The 20,655-nt window shown below is 39.6% G+C and overlaps 1 protein-coding gene across 6 annotated transcripts in view; it reads left to right on the forward strand.

Moving 5' to 3' along the window:
* Window positions 1-20,655, forward strand: part of DCAF5 (DDB1 and CUL4 associated factor 5) — a 109,876-nt gene that overhangs the window by 61,642 nt on the left and 27,579 nt on the right. For 5 of the 6 annotated variants that reach the window (XM_045564951.1, XM_045564959.1, XM_045564971.1 and 2 more), the window contains one exon: window positions 7,990-8,203. In XM_045564951.1, the coding sequence (XP_045420907.1) occupies window positions 7,990-8,203 (214 nt within the window). Of the gene's footprint in view, window positions 1-7,989; window positions 8,204-8,711; window positions 8,829-20,655 lie in introns of those variants that run through there. The other variant, XM_045564987.1, reaches the window with a different exon arrangement.

Below are 20,655 nucleotides of genomic sequence, written 5' to 3' on the forward strand. Positions count from 1 at the left end.
AACATATCTAGATTTATCTTGTTTCTTTTGCCAGTTAAGAACTTAACTCTTTGACCCTCTCTGTTAAGAGTAAACTTAGGTTTTTCTTCCAGGAAGTCTTTTGTGACTGCTCCCAGTCTTGTCTCCCTGGTAGAAGGCAGTTATTCTTCCTGGGTCCTCTCATGGCACATCTTCCCCTTAATACAACACTGTTTATGTTATAGAAGGAAACTATTGGATTTCCTGTTCCTGTTAGTTGTTGAAAGCGTCTTATTCATCTCATTTCATCTTTGAATCTATGTGCCTGGCACGGTACCTGAGAACGTCCGGTATCCAATAAATGTTTAAATGAATGTATGCTTGAAAAAATGAGTTACTGAATTACAGGGAAAGGTGTAAAGTGAATGACTTAGACAAATCCTTCTGGCCCTGGTGCATTGCAGTCTGATGCTGTTATCTGCTAGGTGGAATGATTCACCTCCACAGTGTAGTCTGTGAATCATGTTGAATCAAGAAGCAGAAAAAAAACTTGCTTGTCTTATTTCTGCTGCTTGGTTATGTGGTAAAGGTCAAGTCATATAATCATAGAATTGGTCTCCTCCAATGTAAAATAAGGTTGATGTCAACCCCACTGACTATTTTATGTAGTCAGTGTACATGATTTGATGTACATGAAAACTTTTTTTTTTTTTTTTTAGAGACAGAGTCTCACTCTGTTGTCCTGGCTAGAGTGCAGTGGCGTCATCATAGTTTACTGCAACCTCAAACTCCTGAGCTCAAGTGATCTTCCTACCTCAGCCTCCTGAGTAGCTGGGACTGTAGGGGTACAACCACACCTGGGCTAATTTTTCTGTTTTTTGTAGAGATGGAGTCTCACTCTTGCTTAGGCTAGTCTCAAACTCCTGAGCTCAAATGATTCTCCTGCCTTGGCCTGCCAGACTACTAGCATTAAAGACATGAACCACCATGCCTGGCCACATGAAAACATTTTGGAAATTAATTTAATGAAGAACTGCTTGCTTCTTCAAGGATATCTATCTCGATATAATTCCTTCAGTAAATACTTGATAGTATAAACTTTTTATTTTGTGATCACAGGTTTGACCTTTTATCTGTTGTGAGTCACATATTTTAGATACAGGCTTCTTAGTATACTCTCAGTAATAATGTTGGCCTCATTTATTCATGAATTCACCCATATATGGAAGACTTTCCAGGAACATCACTAATGTTTCTGGATTCTGCACAAAATGCTTCATGTTTTGAATCTGTTTTCTGTTCTGATAACATAACTTGGCCATTTATTTATGGATCCTTTGGAAGTGGGATGGCAGATCTGCAGAAGGAAATCAAACTGAGTGTAGTTTCAGACCTAGCCTAGTAACTGTCTAGCATTAACCAAGGGAGGCCCGTTTAGTATCTAGAAACATATCAAAGGAGGAATATTATTTGCCCTCATTGAGAAGGATGGTGAGGGACACTAAAATGTTCAGAGTCCTTTGAAAATTTTTGTTTGACTGTCATGCAGGGGAAGCATGCCTGGCATTTCTAGGAACAATAAAGAGGCACTATGTGGTTGAATTAGATAGAGTAAGGGAAGAAGGGAGTGCTAGGAGGTGGGGTCAGAGACATAAAGGATGAAGGGCTTATTTAGGGCTTTGTCGGCATCGTAAGGAATTTGGTTTTTACTGTGGTTGAAATAGGGAGCCACTGAAGGGTTACGAAGAGTTACTATAAAAAAGTTTGAAAGCCCTTGTTCTAAAGCGTTCATATTATTGCCATTTAAGGTGACTTTGGCTTTTGGATGCATTCTCAGCAAGTGGCTCCTGTATGAAACAAGCCGTCTTCCTGTAATCATGTCTCATCAGTCCGCAATTTGAAGAAAGAACTTTTTCCTTGACCTTCCTCTCTTCTCTTGTTTTCAACTGTTCACATAAGAGTTCTTTTTAGAAAGTACTAAATCGTGATTTTTGTTTTCAGCCCTTCTTCTGCTTAGGATTTTTTCCAAACTTTTCTTCTTTCCTCTTTAACATTCCTCTAGCTTTGTGGCCTTGTCACCTAGCACTCAGTGCACCCCCCCACACACACACTTTCTTCTCCTGCCATCAAGGGCTGCCTATTTACCTGCATACCTTCCCACCCACTCCTTCTGTGCTGCTACTGTTGCTGTAGCAACTGCTATCTCAAGCTCCCTCCTTCACTTGCTTTTTTCTTCTTCCTGTCCACCACTGTTCGTTGAACTCTCCCCCTCCCAGTTTTATACACTGTGAGGTCAGGGCTGATGCTACATAAGATGAAGATTAAATCATTGCTTATGAAACTTCTGTTTCACCAAGCTTGGGGTAGAGGGGAGTTTTGAATAAGCCAGGCCATCTGATGAACTCAGCTGACTAAATGTTGAGTCCCTAATTCTGTGGGAAGGTCAGAAGTGTCCTAAAACAAATCCATTATGGCACTGCCTCTTAAGTCGCTTTGAGATCTTGGTTGGTTCTGTGTGACTTTTGGGATCTCTGGGCCAAAGGCAAAAACTTAGGCTCTAAAACGCTTCAACTCTGGACATGTTCCTGTTCTGGAAGATGATGATTAGAAATACTGCAATGCCTACCTTCCGTGTTTACTTCATGGAAGGGCTGGACAAACCATTCAATTATGTAAAGATCTCTTTATCAGAAATGTAGTCAAGCCCTTCTGCCAACTTTAGTCAAACTTAAATTTCTAGATATTCAGAAAGCATACTGAACTCATGTCTGTGTTTTTCTTTTCTTTCTTTTTTTTTTTTTTGAGACAGAGTCTTGCTCCGTTACCCAGGCTGAAGTGCAGTGGTGCGATCATAGCTCACTGCAACCTCCAATTCCTGGGCTCAAGTGATCTTTCTGCCTCAGCCTCCCAAGTAGCTGGGACTACAGGCGTGCACCACCACACCTAGTTAATTTTTCTTATTTTTTTGTAGAGATAGGGTCTCGCTATTACCTAGGCTGGTTTTGACTCCTGGCCTCAAGTGATACTCCCACCTCAGCCTCCCAAACTGCTAGATTAGGATTATAGGTGTGAGCTACCACACCCGGCCATGTTTGTATTTCAAGCCAGAGAAGCTTGGCAGTGGATCATGTTCTGGGGAAAATAAATTTGTTCATTCACAGATCACAGTGTGTCTTTCCTGAGCTGGATGTCTAACAGTTCTGATTCCCTCTAGAAAAATTTCAGTCTCGGGATTGAGGAGTATATTAGAAAAACAGAAGAGAAAGCCCAAGTTCTTCAGCCCCCTTCCAACTCATGTAATACAAATGGTTAAGGGATTATTGGGACCTTGAACATGCTTCAGTGGGACCAGCATGGACTGACTCCGTGAACTTGCTCACTTTTTACCTAGTTCTGGTATCTTGTAGGATTTGTTGTATTCTATGAGTTGTATTAGAGGAAGTACAAAATGTCCCGTATTCCTTATAGGTCATTCTGTTTTAAAGCAGAAACTGGGGTGGGGAGACATTTGCCCTCATCTAAAGGACCTCGGTTCTGCCTCTCTTGAGGTCTGGGAGTTAGAATGGCAGTGCCTTGACTCCAAGTATTTCAAAGGTCTTGTAGAACTTACACGTAGAAACTATGAGGAAATTCATGCAGTGGGCTTGGAAAATTTTGTTGCACCATCAAGTAGCATCAGATGAATTACTTAATCAATTATTTATGTTAATCTATGTTCATGGAGTCTGGTCTTGGAAGCTTTTTCAATTCCCTGTATTGTGCTGGACAGATAGTTCCAGTCACTTTCGCAGGAAACAGCCTTGGCCTGTTTCTCTTCTGTTTCAAGGTTTTAGACCTGGCCAAGTACTTTTAAAAATGTTCTTTTTACCCTCCAGAGCAATAAAGAAGTCCAATTGAGAGTGGTTTTTTTTTTTTTTTTTTTTTTTTTTTTAACACCTAAAAAAACAAAACCAAAAAAACCCCACAGGAGACCACAATAGTGAAGAATGTTTTCCTGGTATTCTGAGGTGTTCTTGCTTTTTTCATCCTAGGTCTTTAGCATGCTGACCCTTGGATTACCTCCTGCCCTATTCTTGTTGCATTTTACAGCAAATCCTTGGATGAAGATAGGTTGGGAATAGATGTATTCCTTTTATAGGGATATTTTTATCTGAACTTGTTTTGCTAGTTCTTTGATGATACTGCTCATCTCATTTGGGTGTGTAATGGTAGCCATTTCTCTGCAGGAGTGGAGACAGTGGCATTTTCCTTATCAAGATAAATGTCCAGAAAGTAAGTCAAGATTGAGACATTCTTGTTGTGTATAGGCACCCTCAGTTCTCCAAGAAGTGAGAAATCTGTTCTCCTTCAGGGAATGTGTTGAAAACAGGAAAAAAACATTTCAGGCACTGTTGGTAGAGTGGAACTCTGATCTTAAAAGGCATTGGAGACCCTTCTGCTAACAGACATAGGGCTGTAGAAAATGCCATATTGTGTGGTTAACTTTACATTGAACCTCGGGTAATCTCTCTACTCTCCACTTTGTTTTCTCTCTACTTCTCACCCCTAAAGTTCCAAAATGGAATAATGTTTCTCAAAGTATGGTTTGAAAGTCACCTGCTTTACAATTAATTGGAGTTGCTTGTTAAATTCAGATACCTGGGCCCACTTCCTACATTGAATTAGAATATCAAGCATGAGGGATCCCGAGAATATACATTTTTTAAAAGTCCTAGATGATTTCTCATACATATTACACTTGGAACTGTAAACTACAGAATCTTTGGCGGGGGGTAAATTTTAAACTTTATTGCTGTATTAGTTGAAGGATCCTTCCTTATTTTATTTTTTTAATTTTTCTTTTAATAGATTTAGGGGGTACAAGTTGAATTCCATTACATGTATGTATTATATAGCATTGGAGTCTGGGCTTTTGGTCTACCCATCACCCAAATAGGGTACATTATACCCCATAGGTAATTTTTCTTCCCTCAATTCCTCCCACCCTCCCCTCTTTTGAGTCTCTAATGTCCATTATACTACTCTGTGTGTCTTTGTGAAGCCATAGTTTAGCTCCCACTTATAAGTAAGACCATGTGACATTTATTTTTCTGTTCCTGAGTTATCTCACTTAGAATAATGGCCTCCAGTTCCAACCAAGTTGCTGCAAAAGCCATGTATTTCATTCTTTTTTGTCACCGAGTAGTACTCCATGGGATATATATGCCACATTTTCTTAATCCACTCATCAGTTGATGGGGAACTACTGAATCTTTGACATTATCTTTTTATCTTGACTGTGAGGGTAAACTGCTTCTAAGCCTTCTCTTACTGGCAAACTAGATCATCCTTGTCGTTCTCACTAGAAGTGGCCAGCTACAGAGCCCCTGGTGAGAAATTATAGTTAATGTAACTCATTTTCTGGGTTTTAGGTGTCATTCCATCCCTCTGGAAGGAATTGAATTTTGTACCGAAACATGAAGTATTCATTGTTATTAGCTGCTGCTTTTTAAATAGCATTCTTAAACAATCTAGGAGCAAGAGTCCTATGCACCCTCTTTGTGTGAGAGGTCAGAGTTTTCTGCCCACAACCAGACCCCTGTAGCGTAGCCAGATTGCAAATGGTGGGTCAGGAGCTTGGATGGGATGGGCCCACGTGCCTGTCCTTGGCAGACTCCTCCACAGGCCTGACTAGAATAGGCAGAAGAAATTCCTATTAACTGATGGAAAGGGCGTTTTAGGGATGTCTCAGCTGATGCAAACCACTGCTGCTATGGCTGGTGGGGCTGGCCCAGTTTCCTTCTGTTGAGTCTTGTTTCCTACCCCCCACTTCTAGTCATTTTACAGATGCTGGTTTATTTGCACACTCCATGCTGATCTTGGATTGAAAGCCTCTCATTGTTTTTGAGCTTGGTGTTTAGATAACACCACATGCCTGTGGCAGCCAAGGCATCCTCTAAAGGAAATGCCAAGACTCTAACAGCCCTGTCATTCATTCTCAGTATGCAAGTGAGTGTGGCCTATGTTTAGGACCAGTACAAGAACATTTCTCTGCAGGGATTATTACTTGGTGCCTGCAGGGATACCGGGCTTCTTCTTGATTTCTGGAGTTCTGGGGATGGTTTTCTAAGTCTCTTCCCTCTTTCCTTTCATTCCAATCATAAGAGGATTAAAGGCTGTTTTACCCAAGTGTTGTTTCCACCCATATCTGCAGTACCAGAGCTTTCTTCCCTTTGGTGAGAAGACTGCTTTGGGGGACACAGGACTGACTGTGGCTGGGGTTGGTACAGGCTGTTTTTATGACCAGGCTAGGTTGGCAGCTGCCCCTGCACTGTGGTTTCAGGGCCTCTTTCCCTGTAGGATATCTCCTTTCTTGTCTGCTTCATCACTCTCTTGCCAAACAGAAAAAAGAAAATGCCTTATCTTCATTCAATATTAAAACTTTTCTGGTAGCATATAACTCTTTAAGTTTTCACTTGGTAAAATGCTATTAAAACTTCTTCCTTAAAAATATTTCAAGTAAGTCTGCTAGGCTCTAATTTAGGTGTCTTGAGGCCCTTTCTAGCTCTGTATTCTCTAGAATTTATAAACTTTTTTCTCTAAAGCTACTAGGGTCACTCTCTTCATGGAAAAATGTCTGTGAGTCAATAGTTCTGACGTGGCACTCATTTTTACAGTATCCCTTGCACATACTTAACTTCACTTTCCAACCAATAAATAGTTCAGTGCTCCAAGAATTGAACCCAAAATACAAAGGAGAACTTGGTTATAACATGGGCGGTGAGCCGTCATCCCTCTGTAATAAAATAGTGTCCCGGTAATCAAGGATCCTGACTATCTGAAAGATAAAATACACATATAGCCTTTTATTAATAAAATTAGTACTGTATAATTATTAATGTTTATGACCATCCTGATTCACTATAATATTGAAGTATCTTTTGGGTCATCAAAAGAAATTATTTAGAACCATACTATGTGACTTTTTAAAAAATGTTGTGAACATTAGGAAACTACAGAAGACTATTAGGTGAACCAGAATATACCATTCTCTAGTGAAGCTAGATAAATGAAATTATATGTATTAACAAAAGTATATTTTAAAGTTAAATATAAACTTTTTGGGAGTTGCAAAGGGAAACAAGTCCTCATTCTTTTCTAATTATTGTACTATTTTCTGCATTTAAATTTTAAATATATCTTCAATATTTACCCTCTGGTCATACTCTATAGAATATAAAAATTCTTTGTGAACAAATTAAAATTTTAAAATAGGGCTTGGCACAGTGGCTTGTACCTGTAATCCTAGATGGAGATGGAGACCAGCCTGAGCAACATAGCAAGACCCCATATCTACAAAAACATTAAAAATTAGCCAGGTGTGGTAATATGCGCCAGTAGTCCCAGCTACTCAGAAGAGTGAGGCAGGAGCATCACTTGAGCTCAGGAGTTTGAGATTGCAGTGAGCTATGATGATGCTACTGCACTCTAGCCTGGGCAACAGAGAGAGACCTTGTCTCAAGAAGAAAACAAAAAAAAGATTTAAAAATAAATGCTTGTTATGCTTAAGTAATAAAATTATTACTATTTTAAAAATATCCAGAATAAACAACAAAGTGTTATTCTTGCTGATGGTTCTTAAATCTCTAATATAGAGGATAAATATATTACTTAAATATCATCCATAATTAGCCAGTTGGGATGGACAGTTCTTACCTCCCAGGGTCTTGATGAGTATCTCTTTTTAATATGTTTCTTCTTTCAAGATATTTTTGTTATACTTTTCTTGTGAATTTACTGGTAATTTACATTTTGGAAATTGAAAAGAGGGACTGACAATTTAAGTAACTTGCTTTAAAGTAACCAAGGAGCTATTCCTACCCTCATTATTATTATCTTCTAGCCACTGCATAGAAATACCCTTTTGCTGAAATTCAGATATACAAGGCTGCCAGGAAGTCCTGAGCACATGTGAAGATATAAATTCAGCGTGTTTTTCAGACTCTTGTCTAGCCTGCCTCATGCCTGATCCTTTTGCTTTCTGTCTTCCAGTTCTCTCCTGCGCTATGGTGGAAACTTATCCCTACAAAGTGCCATGAGTGTGCGATTCAACAGCAATGGGACCCAGCTCCTGGCCCTGAGGCGTCGTTTGCCCCCTGTCCTCTATGACATCCACTCCCGCCTGCCTGTGTTTCAGTTTGACAATCAGGGTTACTTCAACTCATGCACCATGAAAAGCTGCTGCTTCGCAGGAGATCGTGACCAGGTATGTGTGCTCTGCCTCCTACATCCCCACACTCATGCTTTCCTCTCTGATTGTTCTTTTGGTACTCATCTTTATTTCTCTTTGGCATCAATTATTCAGGTAGAAACAGTTAAGAGGAAACAGTGTCTGGGGACTTTTCTGGCTCAATAGTGAGTTTCTTCACCAAAGCTGCCATTGGGTACATATGAAGCACGTACAGTAAACCTAGGCTGGCCACAATATGGTTCTGAGCACCCTAACTCTGCCAAGTTTGTTAACAGATTTTAAGATTCTAAGAATGTGCCATTTCAAAAGAAAGGGGGGAGTTTATGGAAAATTAGCCTGCCAGTGAGAGAGACTTTTTAAAAAATCAATAAAACACAATGATAATGAAACACCCTAAGTACCATCCAAGGGCCATGTATCTTGAATAGCCTCTTGGGATAGCATCTTTTTCTTGGATGAAATGGGCTGAGCAGCTTTGTTTGAGAGGGAGCCAGATGCTGACTCTTTTTCTTTTTACTGCCAGCATCACAACTGGGAATGGAAAACCCAAGCTGTGAGTTTCCAGCCTTTTTTCAGTCTCACTGGGAATGGAGATACTGATGTTGACGTAAAGCTGGCAGTTTAAAAACATACTTGGCATTCTTATGCCTGTCTGTCTTGGCCATAGAAGTTCTAAAGTGGGTGTCAGTGACCAGTTGGACTAGTCTGGGTAATTGAGCTGAGTAAAGACAAATAAAAAGAAAGATTGATCAAATAAACAAATGTAATTTTTTTTCTTCTTAAGCACAAATCTTATTGCTATTCATATACAGATTAGAAAAAAGAGAAACCTTAGTCTCTTGCTAATACTTAGTGTTCTCATCTTTGGGCCTATCAACTATGTCACATTTTGACATATAATTCTCACATGCTGTATGCCGCCTCTTTAGAGTTATTTTTGACATAAAAGGAACAATTCTTTGAGAACCTCCCAAGACCCTACCTTTTGAAGGCAGAAGCTAGAATTTTTCTTCCTAGACTGAGGTTGATATAGGCTCCCTAATAACTGTAGTTGAAGGAGTAGGCATATGTAATAGGAACAGAATAAATGCTTGTTGAGCTGAGTGGCGTGTAGATAGATGAGAGTATTTTAAGTTTCCTGAGCTAGGGATTTCCCCTTTTATAAATAGAGACTATATATCCAAATTCAGAGTTTATACTCAAGTTGGAGTCTTGGGGCCTACTTAGCTGAGATCCACACTGGAGACCACTAGGTGGCCTCAGTTATATAGGCATTTTCTCCTTGGAGAAGCCACAGTGCCTGAATAACTTCATTTTTATTTGCCTATTGTGCTGGAACAATTTGTTTCTTGGGTAGGAAAATGCAGTTTCTAGAGATGATCAGATTCACAATAGAACAGATAATTGTCTATCTGCAAAATGGTTGATTTGGCTGTGGAAATGACAACCAAGCCCCTCCCTCCCTCCCTTCCTCTTTTCTTTCTTTCTTCCTTGCTTTTGTTGACTTTCCATCTTCTGTCAGCCTCTTATACTTGTAATTCTTGTTTTACTGAATAATAAAGAACATGCAGTAAAGATAATAGTTTACTAGGCTTTATTGCCAGAAATACAGAGTCTGATGAAAAGGTGAAGGAACATGGATGTTATGTTTTCTTTGGGTTGTATTTAGCAGCCAAAATCTGTCTACGTGGAGTCCTTAAAAGACCCAGAACAAAGGCCTGTAGCCAAAATATAAAGAACCTAGACCATGGTTTCTCAACTTTAGCACCATTGACATTTTGGCTACATAGTTCTTTGGTGTGTGGGGCTATCCTCTGTGTTGTAGGCTAGTTAATAGTATCCCTGCCCTCTCCCCACTAGATGCCAGTAATATCTTCGTAAGTTGTCCTCCAGACAACCAAAAATGTCTCCAGACATTGCCACTTATCCCCTGGGGGGAAATTGCCCTGGCTGAGAACCTCTGATCTAAATTATAACTACCAAGTTTGCTCAGATGCATTAGAGCAGGTGTTGCCACAGGTAGAGCCACAACAAGACATTTTGTGATAGTCCTGGCTGTGTACATTGAAGATATAGTTGTTTTTGCCTTTCAGTTTATATATAATGATAAAAATATTGAATGGCTTTTGATTTTCTCTATTTAGATTGACTCATTTATATTTGTGACTTTTGTCCTATGGGAAGAGTTTATAAATAAAATTATATTCTCTCAGACTAGACTGCTTTTTGGTTGGCGTAAGTAGTTTCTCTTGGATGAAGGAGGATGTAAAGTCATTGGATCTAACTTTGGATCAGTTAATAGAGTTAAAATCTTAGAAGTCTGGGCATATTCCCCATGTAGATTATCAGAGGTACATAACTTAGGGACTAGGAAGCACAGAGGTTTATGTTTGGGTTTTTTTTTGGTTCATTCCTTAGAGACTAAGAAATGTAGCTAGTTCATCATTGTTGTGTCTATAAATCCTGGCACTCAACGAGAACACGATAAACATTTGCTGAAGTGAATCTTGAGTACTTTGGTCAGTGTGTGGTATTTAACTTTCTGGGCCTAAGGCTTTTCTAACTGTAAATCGGGATTGATAAGTATCATTTTTCCTGCTCAATTCCAGAGGCCTTTGGGAGGATGAATTAAATAATGGATTTATAGTGAAACTAATTTACTGAGCTTATAGTTTTTAAAGTGTTACACAAGAGGCCAAACTTACTGTCCCAGTCCTAGAGCATGTCTCTCAACAGTGATTTATGGGCTCACATTTTCCACACTCAGGGCTAAAGCAGCAGCTGTCATGGTTACAGTATGATCAGCAGGACTGACATGTATATTCTCTGACTAGTCCAGACAGGATCTTTTTCTGCTGCTTTCAAATTCCAAAACCTTCCCTTTCCTTATATTGGTCTTTATATTTGATCTCATTCCTGTATACTCTGAGAATGCCTACAGCCTGAGGCTGTGTGCTCTGGAACTCTTCATTTAGTCATAGGCTGGGTAACCATCCCAAAGAAGAATCTGAAAATTTCCATAATAGGAATGAACATGGACAAGTAGTAAGTGATCCTATCTATCTGAGATGATAATCTAGCTTTTAATTACAATGAGATCAATCATTCCATACAAGTAGACCCAGATATTGTCCAGAGCTATGGTCCCTTACCCCCAGGCTGCAGACTGATACCAGTCTGTGGCCTGTTAGGAACTGGGCCACACAACAAGAGGTGAGTGGCAGGGAGGGAGAGTGAGTGAAGCTGCATCTGTACTTACAGCTGCTCCCCATCACTCGCATCATCACCTGAGCTCTGCCTCCTGTCAGGTACAGTGGCTGCATTAGATTCTCGTAAGAGCTCGAACCCTACTGTAAACTGCGCATGTGAGGGATATAGGTTGCACGCTCCTTATGAGAATCTAATGCCTGATGATCTGAGGTGGAGCTGAGGTGGTGATGCTAGCGCTGGGGAGTGGCTGCAAATACAGATTATCATTAGCAGAGAGGTTAACAGTGCAATAATAATAGAAATAAAATGCACAGTAACTGTAATGCTCCTGAATCATCCCAAAACCACACCTAGTCCATAGAAAAATGATCTTCCATGAAACCAGTCCCTGGTGCCAAAAAGTTGGGGACTGCGACTGCTGGTCTAGAGAGCCTGTACTTTTTAGTCTATCTTGGGTTCACTAGGTAATTCATTAACCTCAAAATGAAATTAACATTTCAAGAAATTAGACTCAGGGAATGAAGTATGAAATACGCTAAGTCTGCTTTTTGTCTCCCCCATGCTCATTGCCACCATTGTAGACAAATTCGAATTATGGAGCTATTAGAGATAATTTTATACAAATCCTTCCTTTTACAGATGAGAAAACTAAGAGTCAGAGAGGTTAGGTGTACAAGTCACAACATACATAAATTTGTAGCTGAGCCAGGACTAGAACCCAGATTTTTGGCCTTTCAGTAGAGACCCCTTTTCACTATACAAATGATCACAACTTGCTGCCAACAGGAGCAAAGCAGGCAGCAAAAACGGATGAATTGGGCTGGGAGTTGTGGGAACTGTGGCCAACTGGAGAGCCCAGCCCACATCCCATGTGAATGGGACAGTGTCTACTCAGCTTCAGCCATTGTTGCCATGTTGGCCTCCATGTTGCCAGGGCCTCTAATGTTTTTTCAAGGGAAAATAAATAAAGATTTTTATGTGCAATCTCCTGGTTTTTAAATATTGCAACAAATTCATACTTTATTATATGGCTAAAACAAATCTGTGCACCATGCTTGTTCTGCTCCGGAGCCACCAGTTTGAAACCTATGGGCTTCATTCAGCAGGTTGTTTTTCCTCATGTGTACTTTCACAGTCTGTCACTAGTTCATGGGTGAGTGGAGACAAGTTCCTTTTTCCTAGTTCCTACTAAATCTTCCTAACTTCATGCCTTTTCTCCTTCTATCTTTTAAAATAAGAAAGCAGATATTTACTGAGCATTTATTGTGGGCCAGATGCTGTGGTAGACACATTCACATGACACTGCCAGATGGTACCCTCTTTAAGATTTTCACTCAGAGTCCTATAGACAATCTGTCTTCCCCACTTTTGGCTACAAATACATAGTTTGTTTATTTCTAGTATATATGTATGTGTGTATGTGTGTATATATATATATATATATTTTTTTTTTTTTTTTTTTTTTTTTGAGACAGTCTCACTCTGTCGCCCTAGAGTTCAGTGGTGTCATCCCAGCTCACTGCAACCTCAAACTCCTGGGCTCAAACTCAAGCGATCCTTCTGCCTCAGCCTCCTGAGTAGCTGGGACTACAGGTGCCCACCACCAAGGCCGGCTAATTTTTTCTATTTTTTGTAGAGATGGGGTCTTGCTCTTGCTCAGGCTGGTCTCAAACTCGTGAGCTCAAGCGATCTTCTCGCCTCGGCCTCCCAGAGTATTAGGATTACAGGCATGAGCCACCATACCTGTCCTATTTCTAGTATGTTTTAATTATTCAATTTAATAATTTCTAGCATCAGATCAGGTGACAGAAGTGACATCAGGTTGCTGGTTATCAACAGAAACAATTAGTCCTAACTAAAGGCTTTAACTTTTTTTTTTTTTTTTTTGAGACAATGTCTCACTTTGTTGCCCAGGCTAGAGTGCAGTGGTGTCATCAGAGCTCACTGCTATAACTTTTTTTTTTTTTTTGTAACCAACACACCTTCTAGTCTTGCAGTGTAGTGAGGAAACACAGTAAAACAGCATTCTTTCCTCTGGAGGCTGCCTGAACCTAAGGGTGGTTCTTCTTGCTTTTGCTTCCTGCATGGATTTTTGTTTCGTTTGTTTTCTCCCTGAAGCCTGACTGGGTACATTCTGTCTTCTAAGCTTCACACTCCCCTCTACACTCTCAGAGAGCTAGTCTTTCAACAGGGTTAATAAAGAATGCCCATGTTCCACCTGCTAGCTTTTCTGGCACCCACTTGTAAGACAGCACTTGGCTTTTGTTCCTTTTCTTTCATGATTCCTTAAATGGCTCTTGTCCTAGATTATGAATCCAGCAGAGTGGCTCAGGCTTCTGGGAAGTAAGTCTTTCAGGCTAGCAGGCATGTGTACCTGAAAATGGACAGTCTGGTCATTTAAAAATCTTTTCTTGCTTTAGTCTCATCTAATGCCTAGCCTGAGAGTCTCTATCTTGCTGAAAGTGGGATGGGGAAGAAAGGAAAAAGTATGATAAAGTTTTCTTGAAAGGGCTAAACACTGGTGCATCTGAGCACTGAGATCTCTTATACAGGTCTGTCTTTGAACTTGATAGATAGCAAGGCCCCAAAAAATCATGATCATGAAATCATCCTGTCCCAGCCCCTGGAGAAAAGACCTGACTTGTACCCTGTGAATCCAACAAAATGGCCTTGAATACATGGCCTGGCCTCAGACATTACATCACCACTCAACCTCCCTGTGTTGATATTATATGGGTATAGCAGAGGTGCAGGAATGCACCAGTGAATACTCTCCAGGCCAGAGAAGCACCCTATAAAGTTATAATTTTGCTTTTTTTAAAAAAATAATTCCGTCTACCTCTGATTAAGCCCACTTAGGGGGCCTGGCATTGCCATGTGTTATCTCTTATCTGAGATAAAGATACACTTTTAATAGGGGGAAATTCAACTCTTGGGTTCCACCCTTTGATTAGTTTTGTGACTCTAGGCTACTATTTTTTTTTATCTCCACGCCTTTCTTTTATATCTTATATATTTTTACCCTTTAACTTCTAAGGTACTTTCATATCCACTATTAGCTTTAAATCCTCCCAGCAACCTTTGGGTATTGTTGGACAGGTTTCATCCTCATGTGAAACTGAGGCCCAGAGTAGTTTGAGATGGTAGATCTGATCATTAGCAGAACCGGGACTAGGCTCAGCGTCTTGCTCCTGATTGTCCCCTCTTGCTCATAGACATGCTGCCACTTGTGTTATAGAGATTGAGGCGTGATATGGTTTTCCGTGGGCTGATGAGGAAGACTGGATACAGAATGTTGTGTCAGAGGAATTCCTTATATGTATTGTTTAGGGAGTGAATATTTTAGGAAACTTTTTTTTTTTGGAGACTTTGTATTTTATAAAGAGAAGGTAGAGTGAAGATTACTTTATTAACTCTTTTTAAGTCTTGTACTTCTATGAAAGTCTTCTAAAAGCTGTGTGCAGTCATCTCAGAAAAATGCACGTATCCCCATAGTTTTGCATATAATATTAATAATAAAGGGTTTATGGAACTCCTGAAACCTAGAGGCTCAGGTAATATCAATCCTGGATATAGCTTTAGAATTTAGAAGTTTAAAAGGTTTTGAGTTGTGTGTAGGCCTGCTAGATATGGTCTAGTTTATAATTGTTCAGCTGAAAAGAAACACAAGGTGTCTTGGATTTCTTCTTAGGAACAGGTAGAATTGATGTGATTTGGTGACACAACATGGCATTTTTCCTTTAATGTATAGCTCCTGGCTGAGTTTGGTCCCCACTAGGAAATCCCTGGTAGATATTAATAAAAGGGAACAGAGTATAATTTTTCCTGCTCTACCTGCCCCATCTTCCTTAGAGATTTTACTTTCAGTAGATTTTATTTTGGGCGGTGTCTTCAGGCTTGGGAGAAAAAAAAAAAATAATGGCTTTTTCTCAGAATACTTAGAGACCTTTGTTTGAAGAGTGTCAGCACTCATATATGGACTGAAGTGAGTGATGCTGTCTTCTTACTTCCCAGTCCCCGTGTATAAAAACCAAGGCCCACAAAGGGGAGACTTAGTGCTCAAGGCCATTTGGTCGATGCCCCTTTGTCTTGCCCAAGTTTCCAAAAAGAGTTTTGCAAATAAAGATTCATCTTTAAGTAATGCTGGCTATTTTGTTATGAGCAGCTGTTGGTGATTTTGAGCATTTTAAAATTTTTCTCTCCTGATTATTTGACTATTATTGGCTGTCTTTATGGAATATTCCTTTATTAATAGAATTTTTCCTACTTAGAACGTATAAAGGTTGGTTATTTTAATAAACTAAAGGATTCCAGAAGCCTAATGGAGCTGAAATGGCAAATGGTCCAGAGAAGCAAGAATAATGTAGCTTCACATGCAAAAATAGTGTTGATCTTATGGGTATACATATTTGTATGCTTTTCTTGGGAGCCAGTGGAATTTCTCCTACTACAAATAAAATAAATCTATGGCTTTGCCCATTTCCAAAGAAAATTTGCTCTGATTGCTTTGTACGGTATTTGTGGCAAGCACTGGGTATAAATGATATGATCAAAGGTGTATTGTATACCAATTAGCAAACTTTTTTCTGGAAATAGTCGTCTAGAGGGCATTTTACAAAGTTCACATTTTTCCCCTTCTGACAAAAGGTCAGAGGGAAATAAGAGCAGTGTTTGATTTAAATGTTAAGTAGCAGTCTCTCTGCTGTTACTGATCCAGGCTAGAGAGCCATCTGGTTTTTCTATCCTAGTCAATACATTTAATTAGACAGACATGCCATTTACTAGAGAATAATTAATCAATTACTAGGAAAGGAGCCTTTGGAGAGAACTATGTAAGTTGATCAGTACTCAGTGAATAGTAACTGATTGATATGTTTCCTTCTTCATCAGCAGATGTTCGGGAATATCAAATACTGTGTGAGCACGCATACCACGCACACACACACACACACACACACACACACACACACACACACACACACACACACACACACACCCACCCATGAGTGTATTTATCTTTCTATCTTATCTGTCAAGCAGTGAGAGATTTTTCTGTTAGCGAAGGACCTGATAAGATATATTCTGGGTTATTCTTGAAGTTTATCAGTTGGATGGCTTGTCTCCTCTGCCTTCTAGAACTTTTTCTTGTTTTTAACTTTGATTTTTTGGAGGGCACCATTTTTGTTTATATCCATGTTTCTAAATCCAGTGAGGCCTTAAAATATAATGGTAGGAAGTTACCCAAATCCAAATTAGTCCTTTCTTTGGTTTGTTTAACCATTAAGTTTTAAGTAATGGAGTTAGGGAGGGACAAATAGTTCTTTGCTTAAGGATACTAATAAATTTCATTCCCCCCCGCCCCCCAGGAAGCTTCTATTTTGTAAGCAGTTTTGCTATGGCAGGTCATGTTTAGATCCTTCTTTGAACCTTCAAGTCACTAAAAATTTCTTGTGACTTGGGAGACTCTGCATATTTAAAGGCATGGGCCTCTCTGAGTATTCAGCTAGCAAAACATCCTTGCAAAGAGAAAAAGATCTTTTTAGAAAACATGTGTAATTTAAGAGGTGAAGAAAGAGGTAGGAGTTCTTGAAGGAAATGCTGGGCATTACAACAGTACCAGAAAGCAGGGAATATTACTTGAGGGGCTGTCTTCTATAAAGGTTAATGGATTGACAGAGAACATTTGGGCAAATGAAACAGTGACATATGCCAATGCAGTAATCTTTTTTTCTATGTTGGTGGTGGTGGTTCTTTCTTGAAATCTATTGGGAAGGAGCTGTTGATCTTTCCCTGTGCTTGAGCAAGTTAATACCTCCATACTTAATACCTTTATATTAACAGCGGATTAGAAAAAATCCCACTGTGCACTGGCCTCAGGTTAACTCTACTTAAAATGTGTAGGCTGCATTCAAATCAGTAAACAGGTTACCCTCTTGGACCACAGAATGAATGAACAGTGAGGTGTGTCAGAGTGTGGCCAACCTTTAATATTTGTGGCCAACTGGGAAGGATTATGCATAATGTATACACACACAACAACTTATGTTCATTTTTGCATACAGTATCACCCATCTTACCCACAAAACCAAATCAAAATTAAGCATGTTTTCTACTCTATGATCTGACATACTCTATAGGTCTCCTACTTCCCTCTCAACTCAGGGCATTTTGTGAAATGAGACTTTATTGCGTAGATAATGGAGCATCTAAATCATTGTTTCTCCTTCTTTGGAGCCCCGCCTGGTTCTTCTCAGTTAGGATACAAGGTAAAAGACTCATATAAAGTGAGTTTTTAATTTGTAGTTTACCCCTCACCATTTAGAATGAGGTAAAAAAAAAAAAAGGAACTTAGAGAAGGTGATGAATTCTTCATATTCATATCCCCACTTGGCCACAAACTTAATACTACCTTATTTAGTTTTTGCCTTTCTAAAACTAAATAGTAATCTTTAGGTTCTTTCACTGTAGTGTTTTAAATGTGAATGTTGGTTGTGAAGTCATACATCACAAAAGGGAATAAAAATGTTAAACATAGGAATTTTGGGTAACCATTTTGTCTATTATGTTTCTATAGCTTGCCCACTTATATAGAGCTATGTGCTGCCAAACCTTTTGTTACCTAGGCCAGAAGCCCTTTACCCTGGGTCAGCTTCAGACCCAAAACACCAGATTCTCTGGGTGAGAATGATCAGATACTGTTTGAAATTAGATATCAAGATGAAAAGGACAGGGGAGAGAGAGAGAGAGACCTATGTCTCCAGTTTCACCACTTGAGGTGAAGTTCAATTTCAGGTTAATTTAAATAATTATTGTTTCTTAAATTTTAATATAATTGTGTATTTTGGGTTTCTTTGGTAGCAATTACCATTGGCACTGTTTGGTCTTTGTTTTCTTGCTCATTTTTCTTCTTATCCCACAGTAAATATTTGTGAGATAGCTCACTGAGACCTGCAGTGCCCTGTTGGTCCTCTTAAGCACTAACCATTAGCAAGACTTCATTCAGAGGCTCCAACCAGCCTGAGTCCAAGAGGCAATGACCATTCCAAAACAGCTTTAGAAAAAAGGAATCTTTCCACCTGCTCTGATGATGTTAAATGTATCTCGGTACTCAGCTTACTTGAAATAATCTTTATTTCTGCATAGCTTTAAAAAAAAAAAAAAGGAACAAGGACAGACGAAAGAGCTTAATGGGTACCTCATATTTTTAAATAGCCAGAACGCAGTTCCCTGTCCTGTAATACCCTTCTCCCAGATATTTACATAACTTGCTCCCTCATTTCCTTCAGGGCTCTTTTCAAAATGCCCTTTTATCAGAGAGGCCTTCTGTGACCACCCTATATAAAACGGAAACTAGCACCCCCCACCCCTAGCACTCCCTGTATGCCCTAACCTGCTGTTTAATTTTTCTCTATACTGCTTGCCACCACTGGACACATTATATTTTTTGTTTGTTTAACTTCTTTCCCTCTACCTACTCTCTACCCACATAATATATGTATATAATTTTTTCCTCTCCCACCCAGCAGAATGTAAGTTTCATGAAGACAGGGTTGGGGTCTCTTTTGATCAACTCTGTATCCCCTTCCCTGGAACAGTGCCCAACACACGTAGACATTCTATAAATATTTGTTTAATGATAAAGGAATGAACTCATTTTTATTTCTGTCTCCCACAGTCAGCAGTATCCCAGGCAGCCAACTTTTAATGCTGGAAGGCATCCAGCAGACAACCATGAAATGCCATAATGAATTCCTCAGTGCAGTTTTGTGATTCCATTATGTGTGAATACTTACACAGTCTGACTTGACATCAGTGGGTCAAGGCCCCCTCCTTGAAAATCATCCTGAGCCGTTCCCTTGTGGTGGGTGGAAAGCAGTTCCAAAAGGAAGAGAGGTTAGGAGCTGCCCTTATCCCTGAGAGGAAGCCTGTGCATTCTACACATTTTCTACGTATTTTAGGAGCTGTCATATTAAATCCAACATGCCTGAACACTGTGGGAGAGTTTTCTTCCTTCTAAGGCAGTCTTCTGAGTCAGCATTCTATCTAGGAGTCCCCTTGTACTTTTTTGTGGCTTTGCCCTGGTGAATAGCTGAACACATAGGAAAGCACTGATCCTTCACAGTGAAATAGTAAAACTTCTGATAAGCCTAGCCTGGGCTCACTCTTTTTTAATATTTATTTTTTGTTTGTTTAGTTTGTGGAAGTGGAGGGGGGCAGGGTAGCAGGAATTCTAAATGAAGTTTATAGGCTCTTTTAAACATAAAGCATGAAATGATGAGTTGATAAGCAATAAGTTACATATCATATATATAATTAATGGGGGGTTCTTTTGTGTTCTGTCCATAACCCTCCTTTTGTCTTAATTTGGGTTCAGGTTTCAGGTGAAAGTAGTTTATTTGGAAATGCAGTAAACAATAGCAGAGGAGTAGAGAAGTGAGACAGGGAAAGGAAGGGTGATTAAGTGAATCAACTACAACTGTGGGCAATTGGAGTTTGATCCTGAGGGGGAAAGGGTATAGAACACACATGTCAGAGTTACTTTAGGGATAGCGAAACTGGGATATTGATACACAAACCCCTTCAATCATTGGTTGAGGGCTGCTCCTGTAGGGGTTCATTCCCCATATCCCTGCAGACTCCTAGGCTTTGTAGAAAGCCCTCAGGCAGAGAAATATGGATCCTGGCAGTTGGAGATCAGGCAAAGTATACAAAGCAGTAAGGCCTGAGGGATGTGAGCAGGATGTCAAGGAGTGAGTTACACCATGCTTCCTGCTTCTGTTAAAACAGTAGACTACATGGGTGCCATTGCTTTCTTTGCTCTTTCCATCGTTTCTCCTTTTAAACCACATTTTTCCCTGAGACTGGCTCAGTGCTCAAATCTTTCTTGTCTTGACTCTTGTCTGAATTTCCAGGTACCTTATTTCTCATAATAGTACCTTGCAATTTCTACTTCATAGAATGGTAGTTGCATATCTACATCTTTTATATTTTCTACTTGATTTAAGCACCTTAGGAACTCAGGTGTTACCTTACATATCTTCGTAAACACCAGACTACTTGGCATATAAGTTCTCAGTTTTTAATGAATAAGTCTTTTCTCCTAACTAGTAGGTTGTTTTGAGAAACAGGCCGTGAGAGGAAAACTCTTGAGCTCCTGAATTCCAACTCATAACTTCAACCAGATAGTGCCATAAACAGCAAGGAACTATTGGATGGATCCTCAAGTCAGGGCAGTGAGGATTCATCTTTTTTTTCCT

The sequence above is a fragment of the Lemur catta genome, chromosome 1 (assembly GCF_020740605.2).
Source record: "Lemur catta isolate mLemCat1 chromosome 1, mLemCat1.pri, whole genome shotgun sequence".
In the NCBI taxonomy this organism is placed as follows: Eukaryota; Metazoa; Chordata; class Mammalia; order Primates; family Lemuridae; genus Lemur; species Lemur catta.